Source organism: Halichoerus grypus, chromosome X, assembly GCF_964656455.1.
Source record: "Halichoerus grypus chromosome X, mHalGry1.hap1.1, whole genome shotgun sequence".
Taxonomy (NCBI): domain Eukaryota; kingdom Metazoa; phylum Chordata; class Mammalia; order Carnivora; family Phocidae; genus Halichoerus; species Halichoerus grypus.
Window position 1 is genome coordinate 101,104,287 of NC_135727.1, and position 16,168 is coordinate 101,120,454.

General features: G+C 37.5%; 1 protein-coding gene across 1 annotated transcript in view; it reads right to left on the bottom strand.

Annotated features, from left to right (window-relative positions):
• Window positions 1–16,168, bottom strand: part of CFAP47 (cilia and flagella associated protein 47) — a 495,766-nt gene that overhangs the window by 294,555 nt on the left and 185,043 nt on the right. The window contains exons 31-32 of the mRNA XM_078064042.1: window positions 8,647–8,727; window positions 6,491–6,620 (exon numbers count right to left, since the gene is read on the bottom strand). Coding sequence (XP_077920168.1) covers window positions 6,491–6,620; window positions 8,647–8,727 — 211 coding nt within the window. The remainder of the gene's footprint in view (window positions 1–6,490; window positions 6,621–8,646; window positions 8,728–16,168) is intronic.

Below are 16,168 nucleotides of genomic sequence, written 5' to 3' on the forward strand. Positions count from 1 at the left end.
CTCACTTTTCTTCCTTCTCTATGGCCACAGTGGGTGAGCTATCCCTTCGCTTGCACTAGATACCAAACCTATTCATCCTCTTTGGGACAGTCGTGCATCAGTTGCCTTTTTTTAGCTTTTGGATCTTTAACTTCTCCCTTCTCACCAGTTCCTTTTCAACAAAATCAAAACATGCTCACTTACATTCAGCTTTTAGAGAGCTCTCCCAAACTTGGATTCCCCCTGATTCTTTTATCTGTTCCCTGTACCAGGTATAACTCATGAAAGAGTTCTCTACCCTACTGTCTCCACTTTTATTCCTTTTGTTCATCAAACTAAAGCCCACCTAATAACGTTTCCCCAATTCCTCACTACCCCCACACCCTGAAGGTGCCTTTGGCATCTTTGTTGTCCAATACAACAGGGAATTTTTCATTGTTATCTTAAGCAACCTCTCAGTTTCATTTGATAACACATCCTCCCTCAAAGGCTTTCTTCCCTCCTTGTTCATGACACCATAAAGTGTTACTGCTCTCTTTTTGTCTATTTCGAGCTCATTGCGGGATTCTCTTCCCTTACCTATTTAAATACTGGGTTGCTTCAGTATTGGGTTTCTAACCTATGCCATCTTTTCTTTAAACTTTTTAGGTGTGTTTCTCCCAATTTTATCTCCCAGAGACCACTAAATATGCATTAAGAAACCACAAAGACCATTGATTGCTGTGGTTAAAAAATAAGGATTCAACACAATATTTAGAACATTATGTTAGTAAGTAATGAGAACAATTATAGCTTCATATCAGTGAGATGAATGATATAGTTACCATCTTTATCAAGGTATCTACATTTAACCAGATGATGAATGTATTGAGTTCTATATCACTTTATATATTCAGTAATTTCTTTTCTTATTTCTATTTCCACTAAATGAGAAAAGCCTACTTCATAATTACAGATTAACAGAAGAGATGCTCAGTTTGATTGTTATGGACAGTCAGGCCCAAAACGAAGCCAGAAATTATAGAGGTTTTTTTATTAAAATACACTTCATCTACTTTCAAATACCAACCAAATGCTAAGCTGGTTGATGAGCAAATCACACTCAAAGGCCAAAGGTAAAAATACTCAACTCGGGAAATAGCATTAAAGATAATAGTACTCTACTCTTCAGTGGCATTCATCTTTGGGAAAAGTTTATTTGGCTTCCATTGCCAGAAGCAATTAAAAGGTGGCACACTCTCTGAGAAACCGTTATCCTGATCGTACCCTTATTTAAAGTAAAAGCCCCCCCCTTAGTTTGTTGAGACACAGCTTCCAATAGTGTCCATAGTCTTAGGGAGCAGCATGTAGGCTGCATTTCAGCTCCCAATCATCAACTCAGCTGTGCAGAAACTACATTACCATATTCAGTTTATCTGTCCATTCAATAATTCAATACATTTTATTATTATTTTTTCTTTTATTATTTTTTATTAACATATAATGTATTATTTGTTTCAGGGGTACAGGTCTGTGATCCATCAGTCTTACACAATTCACAGCACTCATCGTCAATACATTCTTTTTTCAACAAATCTTGGGAAAAAGCCAAATTTTTGATGCTTCAGTGTTTTGTAGCACATTAAAACTCATGATATTCAAATTCTATAGGTATATGTCCAAGACATGGAAAGCATTACCTGATGGATCATTTGAGCTAGCCACTTCAAAAGATGAAAATGATAAATACAGAAAAACAGTGCTAGGAAGATACTATTTTTAATCTCACTCCTGTTGGAAAAATGCATGTGAGAGTGACCTTCTCTTCATAACCAGCACATCTCAAAATTGGAAATAAAGATCTTGAATTTATAGAGATCATGATGCAATTAGGTAACTCAGTAGCCTTACTTTGATAGTATTTATAATTTTTTCTATTTAACAATGAATTCACAACAGAAGCATATTTTTAATCACCTACATTTCTCTATGAATAAAGGTTCATTTGCAACACCCCTTTTCTTGTGACCAATGGCTAATTGTCTATCAATATCTACCACCAACTGATTTTCTCCAGGTTACATTACAAATTAATCTTAATGACAAAGAAGCATTCCTCCAAGAGCATGGGCTTTCACTGATAAAGAGAATAAAACATCATCATTTATTTCTTTCTTTCACATATATTTATCACACATATGCAAATGTGTTCATACATTCCCTTATATCCAACCAAAGCATGCAATATTTGCTATCACATGTGAGAATAACTGTTTCCAAGTTGCATGCCACTGACATAATGGGACATCCTGCAAAGCCATGTAATAAAAGAATTTCATGAATTTTACTTTCTTTCCAATCATGTTTTATTGAAGCTCATTTTAAATATTCCTCACCAGGGCACTTTGGTGGCTCAGTCAGTTAAGCGTCCGACTCTTGGTTTTGGCTCAGGTTGTGATCTCAGGATCATGAGATCAAGCCCCATGTCAGGCTCCACACTCATCGCGGAGTCTGCTTGAGTTTCTCCCTCTCCCTCTGCCCCTACCCTCTCCCCCGCTCTCTCTCTCTCCCTAAAATAAATAAATGATTGAATGAATGAATGAATGAATGAATAATAAATCTATCTTTCAAAATAAATAAAAATAAGTAAATATTCCTCACAAATATGATCCTCTGTCCTGTCTTTGCTCATCTTCTACAGAGGCAGGAAATTCTAAATAATGCCTCAGTAGAATTGGTGTCTTGCCTACCTTTAGCAGCAAATATTCCAATTTCATAACAAAGAGATTTTGAATTGGTTTGGGGAAAATGTGTTTAATTAACCAGAAAGATCACTGCTCTTCATTTAAAAATATCAAAATATTTGACACAATTGTGCCACTATTAAAAAAAAAAAAAACTTATGACAGACAGTATGCTGAGAACTAATGAATAAACAGTTTACCTGAACTTATTATTCAGATATTTATTATTGTTCACCTTTTTCTTGCCTAGATTCTGCAGTAAAAATATCACATTCACCTCTTTCAGCACATACAGACTCATCCTTTATATCCACATGAAAGCCCTATTTATATTTACATTAAAACAGCATTCTGAATTTGAGTGTTTCTGTTATTGTTTTTCATCTCTCTTGTGCTTCAATGACCCATTTTTTTAGCCATCAATACATTTTTGTGAATTGGGAATATAATGCAAGGAAATAGCAACAATTAAACATGCAAATTTAACAAACAAAAATAACCAAATGACACAAAATCAAACTGGGCAAGACAAGCTATATCCTTTATCCAAACTATTAGCCAAGAAGAACTGACAAAGGTGGTCCTGGAGTGCACGCATGACCTCTAGGAAAAAGAAAATGAAAACCTAAAGGGATATGTGTGAAAATCACCATCTTCTATTTCCAATGTGTGAAACTCACCTCAACATTGCTTGCTTTCACAAGAGAAATTGCCAATCCGCTTCCGATTTAATAGAACTCCTGGAGCTACCCATGCTTTAGACACAATACATGGACAAACACAGCTCTGCAGATGACCTAACAGGGCAATCTTACCTATTCCTATGACTTATCATGGAATCAGTGAAGAATCACAAACACGTGCTGTCACCCAGATCTCTTTCCTGACTGAGGGATATACCCACCTGGTAATGACACAGGGCACCATTATACAGCATAACCAAAATTAATTTATTATGCCTTCTTACCCTATCTCATCCTGCACCCCCAACAAAATCTTATTATCATCCCTTGTCTTGTTATTTCAGTGACTGGGATCAAATTCCATTCAGTCATCCCAGCAAGACCCACTGTCATCTTTTAGCTCTTTGTCTCCTTCACCCACTGAGATCTAGTCATTCACCAAGTCCTTCTGAGTTCTATTCCTAATATTTAGGAAAGCTGCCCCTTTCTAATCTTTCCCACTACCACCAGTATTCCCGGCACCAGGCACTTAAATACCTCTCCAAACAGTTTCCACGTTGTACCAGAGTGATTTCTCTAGGATGCAAAGCTAATTATGTCAGTTTCATGTTTAAAATCCTTCAGGAACTCTGTACTGACCCTGGGCTAAAGTCCATAAAGTCCAGATTCCTTGGTATGGCTTATGAAGTAAACCATGCTCTATTTTGTGACTGGGATCACAATCCACCCCTCCTACCCCCAGCCATAGTGTGCTTCTTCCTCGGAACATAACGTGTTGTTTCTAACCTCAGGCATTTCCACATTGAATCCCCTTCGTCTTGACAAATGTTATTGTCTTGCTCCCCAATAAAACTAATCTACCACCTCCTTCTCACAAATTGTACTCTCCCTCTCTCTCTCTCTCTCTCTCTCTCTCTAGCCTATGCTCCACTTACTGCTTCACCTTGCCTGGAAAATTCCTAGTTATTTCTCAGGGTCAGGTTAAATTGATTTTCTTCCTGGAAACCTTCCCCAAGGTACAGGTAAGGTAGGATCCTCTCTGTGTGCACTCACCCTTAGTTCTTTGGGCTTACCTTAACATAGCATTTGTCATAGTTCCTTGTAATTATATATGAATAGTTACTTATATACTTCAGGACACAAAATCCTGGAAGAGAAAGACTCTATCAAGTTTACTCTTAAACCCCCAGAGCCTAGTACAGTGCCTACACCAAAATAGTTGTTAAGTAAATTTATTCAACAAGTATTTGTTGAGCATATACTATGTAGCTGACACACTATCAAATTCTGAGTTTACGGGGTGCCTGGGTGGCTCAGTTGTTAAGCATCTGCCTTCAGCTCAGGTCATGATCCCAGGGTCCTGGGACCGAGCCCCACATCGGGTTCCCTGCACTGCGGGAGGCCTGCTTCTCCCTCTCCCACTCCCCCTGCTTGTGTTCCCCCTCTCGCTATGTCTCTCTCTCTGTCAAATAAATAAATAAACAAAATCTTTTAAAAACAAATTCTGAGTTTACAAGTAATACTTGGTTTTTAAATTCATAGACTCATAAGTTGGGAAAGAGGGATTAGATGACGTAAACATATTCATCAATGCATGCATGAATGAATAAATGAATGAGTGAGTGACTAAAGCCCACAAACCAAAATTAGGTCTAGTTTGTCCATTAAGTAGGGCATTTGCTGCCCTTCTGTTTTAGAGTTGCTCCTCCCTATCAGTGGCCAAAATTATAGATGATACAGCCTGGAGTTAAGAAAGAAAAGAAGAAAATGTCTTTTCCCAAATCTAAGTTTGGCTGAGAGTCACGAATACCCTCATACATTCTTGAGGGAATTACTCAAGAAAAAACAGGATTTCTCCCCCTTGACATCCGGCAAAAAAAAAAAAAGGCAGGGCAGGCTGATGGAAGAAGAGAAAAGAAGGAGTAAGTAGGAATCATGCAGTAGAAAGAACTGTCTAGAGGGTAGGATTGGTAGCTGGCTGCAGTGGAGGCTTTAGGCTACCAGAGAGCAGCAAGGGGGCCTTGGGCTTCTGGGCCCCAGCAGAGAACAAGGAAGAGATAAGCTTTATCTATATCAGATGGTTTTATATGGCTAAAATCAGATGATCTGGGGAGACACAATGCACGCCTGTGGACCTTTATTTCCTCATGTCTAAACAGGAGATTACTGCTTGTGAAGATTAAACAAGCTCACATTTAGAAAGCCTCTTGTGGTGAAGAGTCTGACATAAACTACACACTGTTTAGTTACTAATTTTGTCCTCTCCTTTCAGTGACTAATTGCTACTTTTCTTTAACTTCTCCTTCATTTTCACTCTCTTGTCCCACAGCTCACCCTACCTGTGCTTTCAACCTGTGAAAACAGAGCAAAAGCCTCCACAGGTCTTAGTGGGGAAGATCTGTAGTGCCACATTTGGAACCCTAGGGAATAAGTCTTAGGACTGAAACCAGCACTTTTTTATGCAATAAAGGGGCAGGATGTGAAGGCATAATTTATGCTGTGTTAATCTACCTACACATGCAATTTGGCATGGAATAAACTGGAGAGTTTCATCAAAACTTGGTCTCGCCTACTGGTATATGATTCCTAGTGAATATCTCTCCAGAATAACATTTATAGCAAGAGTGTAGTATGTAGTACAGGTAGAAGGCATAATTTTCACTATCATCCATTCTTTAATCCTTCCTTTTAGTACCAGAATACAACTGTAGGTACCTATTTTAGGGACTACATTTCTCAATATCCCCTGCCGTGAGGTACAATCATATGACTAAACTCTGCCCAAAGGAAATGATGCATTTTTTAGGTGACATCCTTAAACAGTTTTTACTTTTCCTCCACTAGTCCCTGATGTGTTCTTCCTTGTTCTGAGAAACCGTCCCAGAGATGAAAGCCCAGGACTGAGGGTGGAAGACACACCCCACTGTCTCTAAACCACTTATTTCTCAACAGTTCCCTGAGAAAGAAAAGAAAAAAACCTCTATCTTATTTGAGCCACTGTATTTTTTAATTCTTTAATCAGCAGCATCAGCTATACCTTAACTTAGACACCATTCAGGTAAAGAAACCGAAACAAGCAGCAGTGAGCGAGAGTGGAAATGTTACCTTGTATATCTGAAGCAATACATCCGTCCACGCCCGCTTACTCCAGGCTTCAAACTGAGTCCTATCTAGAACAACAGAGTGCTTTTCCTTAGGTATACGGGAACATGCAGGCAAGGTATCAGTGAAAGAATTTAAGAAATAAAATATTACAACATTAGTTCAAATGCAAGGCAAATATAAGTTCAAAGTTTTAACTACTTAGCATATAAGGTTTTTTTCTTTTTCTTTTTACAAACTTTTGCATGCCCTATCTATACGTTCATCAAGATCACTAATTCCCCATGTGCCAGTAATAGAAACTATCAACAGAGGTAACTTTCTGGAACACATAGCCCCTTACTGAGGTCACAGATTTATTCATTCAATGTACCTACTAGCTTATTCTGTGGCAGAAGTGGCAGAATGAGATGCAAAGTTATTCGGAACTCTGAGTCCCAGAAAGAAACACATCCTTTGGATGAGCCACTGGAACTCAGCAGAGTATCAAAGGACAGGCCCCTGGGGGGCGCCTGGGTGGCTCAGTTGGTTGAGGAGTTCCTATTTTGAGGACTCTTGATTTTGGCTCAGGTCATGATCTCGCAGTTATGGGGTCAAGGCCCACGTCAGGCTCCACATTCAGCGGGGAGTCTGCTTGAGATTCTCTCTCTCCCTCTCCCTCTGCCCCTCGCCCCATTCTTGCACGCACGTGTTCCCTCTCTCTCTCTCTCACAAATAAATAAATCTTAAAAAAAAAAAAAAAAAGGACAAGCCCCTAGTTCTCCTGTTCACATCATGTGGGGAGTATAGTAACAGAGCCATGACGATAGTAGAGTTGCCTCAAAGCCTGAAGGCTTCTCCAAGCAATTCCCCTTCTCAATGGGTTTCCATAAAATGAACTGTATACTTTGAAAAAAACCTAGACATATCTTGTTTAATTTCTGCCTACTCTCCCCTTTATCTAAAGAAGACAAGTGGCAAGCGGTGGGAAAATTAAACCAGTATTTTCCTTGGCAGATACATATTCTAAAAATTTACTTTAAGAAAACATTTACAAAAGCACACAGAATTCTTCATTTCTAGATCCCCTAAAAGAAGCAATTACTTATATATTTAAGAAAGCCATGTAATAGGGGCGCCTGGGTGGCTCAGTCATTGAGCCTCTGCCTTTGGCTCAGGTCATGATCCCAGGGTCCTGGGATCGAGCCCCACGTCGGGCTCCCTGCTCGGTGGGAAGCCTGCTTCTCCCTCTCCCACTCCCCCTGCTTGTGTTCCCTCTCTCGCTGTATCTATCTCTGTCAAATAAATAAATAAAATCTTTAAAAAAAAAAAAAAAGAAAGCCATGTAATAATTTCTACATAGCATAGAGGCCAAGGGCAGGCTGCCCCAAGATGGGTCACTTTGGCACAAAGATTGAGTTTGAAGGGGTTTGGGACAGTTCCCCCCAAAATATGCCACTTTGGCATGTGGACTATTTTCAGCTGAAGGCGACTGAGACCTGCTGGGCAAAAGAGAAACTTTTGCCCATCCCTTAACTCACAGAAGAATCTAAATTGGTTGGGGGGAGGGGTCTTTCCCAGAATAAGCTTTATTAGGAGAGAGAAATTTTATCTGAGTGACCCATCTGTATGGCAGGGCAAACATCTAATTACCAAACATCTGCTCTTAGTACACTGTGAGGTGTATTCCTTCCCTTTGAAGTCCCAGACTCCCACCCCTTCTCCTTAGTTCAGAATGACAGAAATACCTCATTTCACCTGACTGTCTTTGGAATTTCCAGGTCTGTGTGGAGTCCCCTTACATATGCTATTAAATTTGATTTTCTCCTGTTAATCTGTCTCATGTCAATTGGATTCTTAGTCTAGCTAGAAGGACCTTGAAGGGGACAGGATATTCTTGCTCCCCAACAATAGGAACTCCACAAAGATTTTTAGACAGAAATAAAAATGTGTGTGTATGTCTCTGTGTGTATATATATAAATATCTACATATATGTATATATACACATTGAAATATTTAAACACACACATATAAATAAGCTGTCCAGAGAGGCATAATCCATAGGACATTTCATAAATAAAAATATTAAGATTTTATAATGAAATCTTCTAACAATGACCAAAGACCAGTCAATTCAATAACTATGCAGATTGTTCCCTAGAAATTATATTCCCTTACTGTAATTTCAATCCACTTTTTATAATCTTCTGGTTCAAGCAGAAATTCTGGCAGCACATGAGAAATACATGCTCCTTGAGCACTAAAATCAAAAAAGAAAAATCCAGATTATTATAGTATAATACAGTTTGTATATCACCTGCATTTGAACTTCAATTAAATTATTTCAATATCATAGTTTATATGTGTATTGAATTTTATTGTTTAAATTTAAAATTTATATAATTAGCTTTAACATTTCCCTTAACAATGAAATGTGCATATGATGTTTCCTTTAGAGAATTAATAATGAGAAAGAACTTACTAAGTGCCTACAATCAGCCACATCTATCTTTGTATGATAACGGAATATAGAGAGTTATATGACTTGGCTAACCATTTTATTGTTGTATAACATAAAATTGAAAAATATCTGGAAAAACTTTGAATACAATAAGGCATCAAACAGATCATTAGTTACCCAATGCTCAGTGAATGCCTATCACAACACATACCTGAATATAGAAAACCCCCAATATAACATAATCCATCACCTATTTTTCCAGAGAATATCCAAAAATTCTGGCTTCTGTGATTATATAAACTTATAGTAGTATATCTGATGTGGCACATATGTATTTATGTTATTTTATACATTTAAAAGCATATATATTCATATGTATATGATTTATCACATTCAAGATGATATTTTTTGTTGTCATATTCCTTGAATTGTTTATTAAAGATTTATTTATTTGAGAGAGAGAGAGAGCGAGTGGGGGGTGAGAGGAAAGAGAGGACGAAGGAGAGAGAGAGTCTTAAGCAGGCTCCATGCTGAGTGTAGAACCTGATGCGGGACTCAATCTCACAACCCTGAGATCATGACCTGAGTCGAAATCAAGAATCAGTTGCTCAACTGACTGAGCCACCCAGGCACCCCTTGAAATATTTTTATTCAAACTCTTCATATGCACGTCTATCACCACCAGAACTACTTTCACACAGTTTAACACAAGTTTTGGCAGGACTGTTTCCTAGCGGAGATTTAAACATTTAGGTCGAACTCTTTTAGCAAGCATAGAATGCCACCCACCATAAGCATTTATCAGAGAATATCATATCTAGTACTCTACTCTGTAGACATTTTGCAGTCCTATCACTACTGAAAAGTGAGAAAAGGAAAAGGCAGAAAGGAGTCTCAAGATGAAAGCTCAAACCTTGAAGGTAGCATAATGAATGAGAAAAAAGAAGTGAGGAAGAGAACCCTTGCAGGGGTAGAAGCAGAGAGCAGAGTTCTAGAATTGTTACGTTTGACCTGGCCATGGGCCAGTGGAAGCTGGTGGAAGAAATCATGCCGCATACATAAAGCTCTTTCATTTTAGTCAAACATTATCCCTTCTCTTTGATTTTCATGCATTTCCCAACTGCATCTACATTACTCCTATGAATCTTCACTAGACTGGAATTATTATAGATTTAAATAACATCTAATTTTAATGGAACACTACTCCCTTACAGGAGTAGCTGACTTAAAGCATACATAAGAACTCAAATGAGATGATGATCCATTAAGTTGAAATCCTAGAGGTAAAACAAAGACAGACAGCTCAGAGACATATATAGAAACTAGAATACTTCCTTGCATCCAAAGCAAATATGGGATTTCAGAAGGAAATAATCACTTCTTTTAAATGCTACTAAAAGCCTAAGAAAAATTATCAGGGAAGCATTAAACTGAAAGCTTCCTGAAGAAGGAGACCACATGGTATTCATTTGAGTATGCCATAGTGCCCAGCAGAGAATACGCCCTCAGTAAAATGTTGAGGATGAAGAATGAATTTTTTTGCATTATTAAAGACAACAGGCCCCAAATGGAGTCACTTATGCTTAGCTCCATGTCACCAAAGTGAGATTTAACTTCATTATGATTTTGGCTCTCCCAGAAATGGAATCTTAAACCAGTTAATCAGGAATCGCTTGAGCAGCATTAGTTTAGGTAATCTGCCTGACAGAACCCTACCATCCCTCCTAGAGAAAGTAACTTTGCAATAACCAATCTGCTTTTGTGCTGTAGGAGTAGAAGACTTTTCCCTCCTTACCTTCTAGGTTTTTTGCTAGTCCAATAATCAAATTGACATAAGACAGATTAAGAGGGGGAAAAAAACTCAGATTTAATTATATACCTATGGGAGCCTCACAAAGACATGAAGACTGAGAGGCAGTCAGGCAGTTGAGGCTAAGGAGAAGGGGGTAGGGGTCTAGATCCTCAAAGGGGAGGAAGACAATTCACAGGAATATGAGAAGAGCAAATGTTTGGTAAACAATCATTTGCCACGCCAGGTAGTTAAGTCTTACTGATATGAAAAGTTCTCTCTGGTAATAGCTCTCTTCCTGGTGCAGGTCCCTGTGTAAATTCTTATAGGCAGTTAAGGGAGACATAAAAATCTTTTCCAGAGTCTGCTGGGTCTCAATTGCCTTCAGTTCAAAACAATCCCCATGCCAAAGTGGCACATTTTGGGATAGCATATTCTGCTCCCCCTATTGCCTAGGTACAACTTCCTTGTTCTTGCTTCTTTCTGCCTATAAAATCTCTTGCCTTGTACAGCTCTTCCGAGCTTCTTTCTATCTGCTAGATTGGATGCTGCCCAATTCATGAATTGCTGAATAAAACTGATAAGAGATTTAAAATTTACTAAGGTGAATTTTGTTCTTTCACAGCATTTTACAGACACTGTTATCAAGTGAAGGGTAGCAGAATATTCCACTCCAAAATATACCTCTTTGGCACACCAATTATTTTGAGAAACTGCAGAACAGGAGCTCTAAAAACAGAGTAGAAGTCACCCTTTTATAAGGAAAACATACATTTATAAAGGAAATTTACATTAGAAAAGGGGCCTCCTTAGGGGGCCCTTTGGGGGGGGGGTAGAGGGGGGGTTAAGTCTCAGCTAAGAACCTAGAAGGGTACAGGGGAAATTATTTTTCCTCTCCTACATGAGACTTGTTTTCTTCTTCTCATTTTGAATTTATCTCAAGATCTAACTTCATCAGTCCCTAAGACAGTATTTATGATTCTCCTTTGTCAATATATTTTATATCTGCTCAGCAGTTTTACAGAGTTGAGTTTCCTAATTGATTTAATTACACTTTTACATGCTAGGTTTTCCATTTGCGTATTTCTGCCAGGTTTACACTAAGTAGAACAAAATAAAATTAGATGTAATGAGTTATTAAATCCTCAATTTGATCTCCAAAGATTTTTGAATTTCTCATTTATTGCACAAAATCAATATAATTTCACTTGTATAAAAGTCCTTATCCACTGTCATTGAATTCCAATGTAAAAGCTAATAACAATTATGATTACTTTGAATTTAGTACATTTATTTCCATGATAAAACATAAGCATGTATCTTGGATTAATGACCCAAATTTAATAACCATATTGCTACATTCAAATGTTGAGGAATTTTATCATAGCCAACATATCCTGATAGGCATGTATTTCCTATAAAAGAACAATAAATTTGAATGGCTTGGCATTAATTCCAAAATCATTCTTCCATACTTGCATCCTCACACCATAAAATGTCAAAACAGAAACCACCCATGTTAATGTCAACACTACTGGGACCTATACCAACAAAAGTGCTGCAAGAATAACATGACAATTCCAAGTACCATGGAATTTAATGATGCTATCAGAAAACTGTTTCATTTCTATAATGCACAAACAACAAAGATTTATTTAAGTGTCAGAACCTTTTTCTTTGGTTCACAGTTAATATTTCATTAGATATTCAAACACTACTTTCTTTTGGTAAATAATAATTATAATTAAAGCCTTCTAAAAGAAAAGATATAAACACAACTTTCTAAAATAAAAATGGCATTAGAAAGTTTGCCTTATTGAATTAAAGCATTTACTTTAATAAATCAATCATCAAGGATCAAGAGTAGGACATGGTAAAATTAAAACAAAAGTCATGTGCTTTCTATTTTAAAATTATAAAAACTTTTTAAAAGTTCCTATTTTATGTAATAAAGACACACTTGATAAATATTGATTTTCTGGCCATTTTATGTCAATAAAACTTTTCTTTCTAATAGAACAACAGACTTTTAAAATATTCTATTTCAGTGATAATGATATCACAACAATCAGCTTTCAGTATGTCACTAATGGCTACCATATTGAAGAAACTTCAGGAAACATTTTAGCATATGAAAGCCATAGATCATAGTTTATTGCATTTAAATTCATCATCATCATCATCTACTGTGTGTCATGTAATACATACTTTATTATTTCTAATTCTATTATCAACCAAGTTTGGGAATTAACATCTTCAACTTTACAGATATTGAAATTGAAGCTTAAACAGATTAACTTGTGCAAAGTCACAGAAGTACAGAAGAGCTAGAATTTAAGCCTGCATCTACCTAATTCAAAAGCCATGCTTTTACCAAAATAAAGTGAATTCTTCCAGAATCACTCTTAGACTGCCGCTTTAAAATATTTTCATTCTTAGATGCAATTCCCTTAAATAAGATACCATAATGGTCATGCATAAGTAAGAAGGGTATAAAGTTTTCAAAGATAAAAGAAATGAAGTCACAAATGGAATTAAATTTAAAGGGAAGTGAGTTGGTTTCCTAAGTGTATTTATTTTTGTGAATGAAAAATTTATTTAAAAATCAATGGTATTGGGGCGCCTGGGTGGCTCAGTTGGTTAAATGTCTGCCTTCGACTCAGGTCATGATCACAGGGTCCTGGGATCAACCTCTGCATTGGGCTCCCTGCTCAGTGAGGAGTCTACTTCTTCTTCTCCCTCTGCCCCTCCCCCCACTCATGCTCTCTTTCTCTCAAATAAATAAATAAAATCTTTAAAAAAAATCAATAATATTAGAAAGTAAGAGTTATAATAGTTTTATATTATGTGCTATCCTACATTACAGTTTCAAAGCAGGATACACAGTATTTTTATTCTGCTGCTGTTTTAGTTTTATATTACGGAAATTATCAACCAAAAAAGTTTATTTTTTCAGTGAAAGTTAATTATATCATAAAAATGATTATTGTTTATAAATAAATGAAATTATATCAAAGGATATTAGGCACTGTGTTAATCTGCTCGGTCTATCATAACAGAATACCACAGTCTGGGTATACAATAGAAATTTATTTTCTCACAGTTGTGGAGACAAGAAGCCCAAGAACAAGATGGTGGAAAATTTGGTTGCTTGTGAGCCCTCTCTTCCTGGCTTGCAAACAGCTTAGGGGTCCCATCTTTATGATATCATTAACCATAATTACATTCTTAAAGGTCTTGCCTCCAAACAATTGCATTGGAGGTTAGGGCTTCAACATGTGACCTGGAGGGAGACCCAATTCATTTCATAACAGGCACAAATGACAAGAAACATTAAGGATATTATTTCACATACACGAATAAGAAATTTATTACAAAATATAATGCCTTTTTTCAAAATAGTTTTTACAACATATATGACATTGTCATGGGCTGAATTGTGTCCCCCCAAAAGTCACATGTTGAAACCCTAACACTTGGTACTTCAGAATGCGACTATATTTGGAGTTAAGGCCTTCAAAGAGGAAATTAAGATAAAATAAGGCCATTAGGATGGGCCCTAATCCAAACTAACTGGTGTCCTTATTTTTTTTTTTTTTTTTTTTTAAGATTTTATTTATTTATTTGACAGAGAGAGACACAGCGAGAGAGGGAACACAAGCAGGGGGAATGGAAGAGGGAGAAGCAGGCTTCCCGCGGAGCAGGGAGCCTGATGCGGGGCTCGATCCCAGGACCCTGGGATCATGACCTGAGCCGAAGGCAGACGCTTAACGACTGAGCCACCCAGGCGCCCCCAACTGGTGTCCTTAATATGAAGATGAAATTTGGACACACAGACACCAGGGGTGTGTGCACACAGAGGAAAGACCATGTGAGGACACAGAGAGAAGGTGGCTGTCTGCAAGCCAAGCAGAGAGGCCTCAGAAGAGACCCAATCTGCCAACACCTTGATCTTGCACTGCCAGCCCCCAGAACTGTAAGAAAATAAATAATAAATAAATTTCTGTTGTTTAAGCCTTCCAGTCTGTTACAGTAGCCAGAGCAAATTAATATGGCTATGAGGGAATAAATGCCTTAATAGTTATTTGGGGGAGGGGGTTAGGGGGAGGGGTAGCAGGGCGTTGGGTATTAAGGAGGGCACATGTTGTGATGAGCACGCGGTGTTATATATAACTAATGAATTAGTGAACACTACATCAAAAACTAGCTCAGTTAGCTATACAGTGGCTAACTGAACATAATAAAAAAAAAAATAAAAAATTTTAAAAAGTCTCTTGTAAAAAAAATTAAAATAATTAGCTATTTTTAAGAATTTATAATTTAAAATTATCAGCAAAGTTCAATGTATAACTTTCACAGTACATATTCCAACTTTTTCCAACTTGATCCTTTCTCACTGGTTACACCTTCTCTCCTAGAATGCAAATGCTTCACACCTTTCCTTCTCTGATCCCTAATTTTTCATATTTCACATTTTCTCCATTCCTATATGACTATCCTGCAACCCAATTGCAAAGTTTTATTCCTTTCACCACACAGGCTGTGAAAAACAATGTTAATAAATAAATATTCAATGAACTTTGGCCCCATTCTGTGTTATCAAGGATCCTGGGTGTTAGAGATGCCAGATGAGTGAGATGTGCTTCCTGCCCTCAACATGCACATAAATTAGGGAGGGTATAACTCACGAATAAGTCAGTAGTACTGAAAAATAATTTACAAAGTTATACATAGCTGTGCTGTTTTCCTTAACTGATATAATCTTTCTCATTCTCTCAACCAGATTGGGTACAAAGGAATAGGGAGAAAACATAAACTTAAATGTTCACATATTTTAGAGTCCTCTAACTTCAACAGTCTCCTTACAGTAATTCTGTTTTTTGGGATAAGCAATCAAAATTTCAGACCTCCCCATCGCCGCACACGATGGCATCTGGGAAGAGGCAGATTTATTGTGTAGTAAATAAAGCTTCAACTTGAGATTTCGTCACTTTCATGAGTCTCTTCTAAAGAGACTGTATTTTTAATTTGATATTATTTTATAAAGGAGGGATCTCCAAATTGTGTAAGGCCTCTCAGAACATGGGTCAACCCTACATTTAAGCTTACATGAAGTAGGTGAGAGGGACTCTTGTACCTCTACAAGCAGATCTGTGATTACTTTTCTGGATCCTCGGTCTCTACGGCAATGCCCCCTATCACTGCCTGGAATCTAGTTGCCATGTGGGCAATTGCTGCTGAGGCCTGAGATGAGGATCTTGCATTTCTCCTCTTACCTGATCGAGGACAAAGAGGTCCCTCCTAACTGACTCAGCCACACTCCAGTCCTCATATATTTGTCATTTATACTCTGGCTTCAGAGCCAGCCACTCCTACCCTTCTGCCTCTTCAGTGGAATCCCTCTCATTTAATCTACCTCCATAACAGGCTGCCTGGGTCTTAACTCAGTCC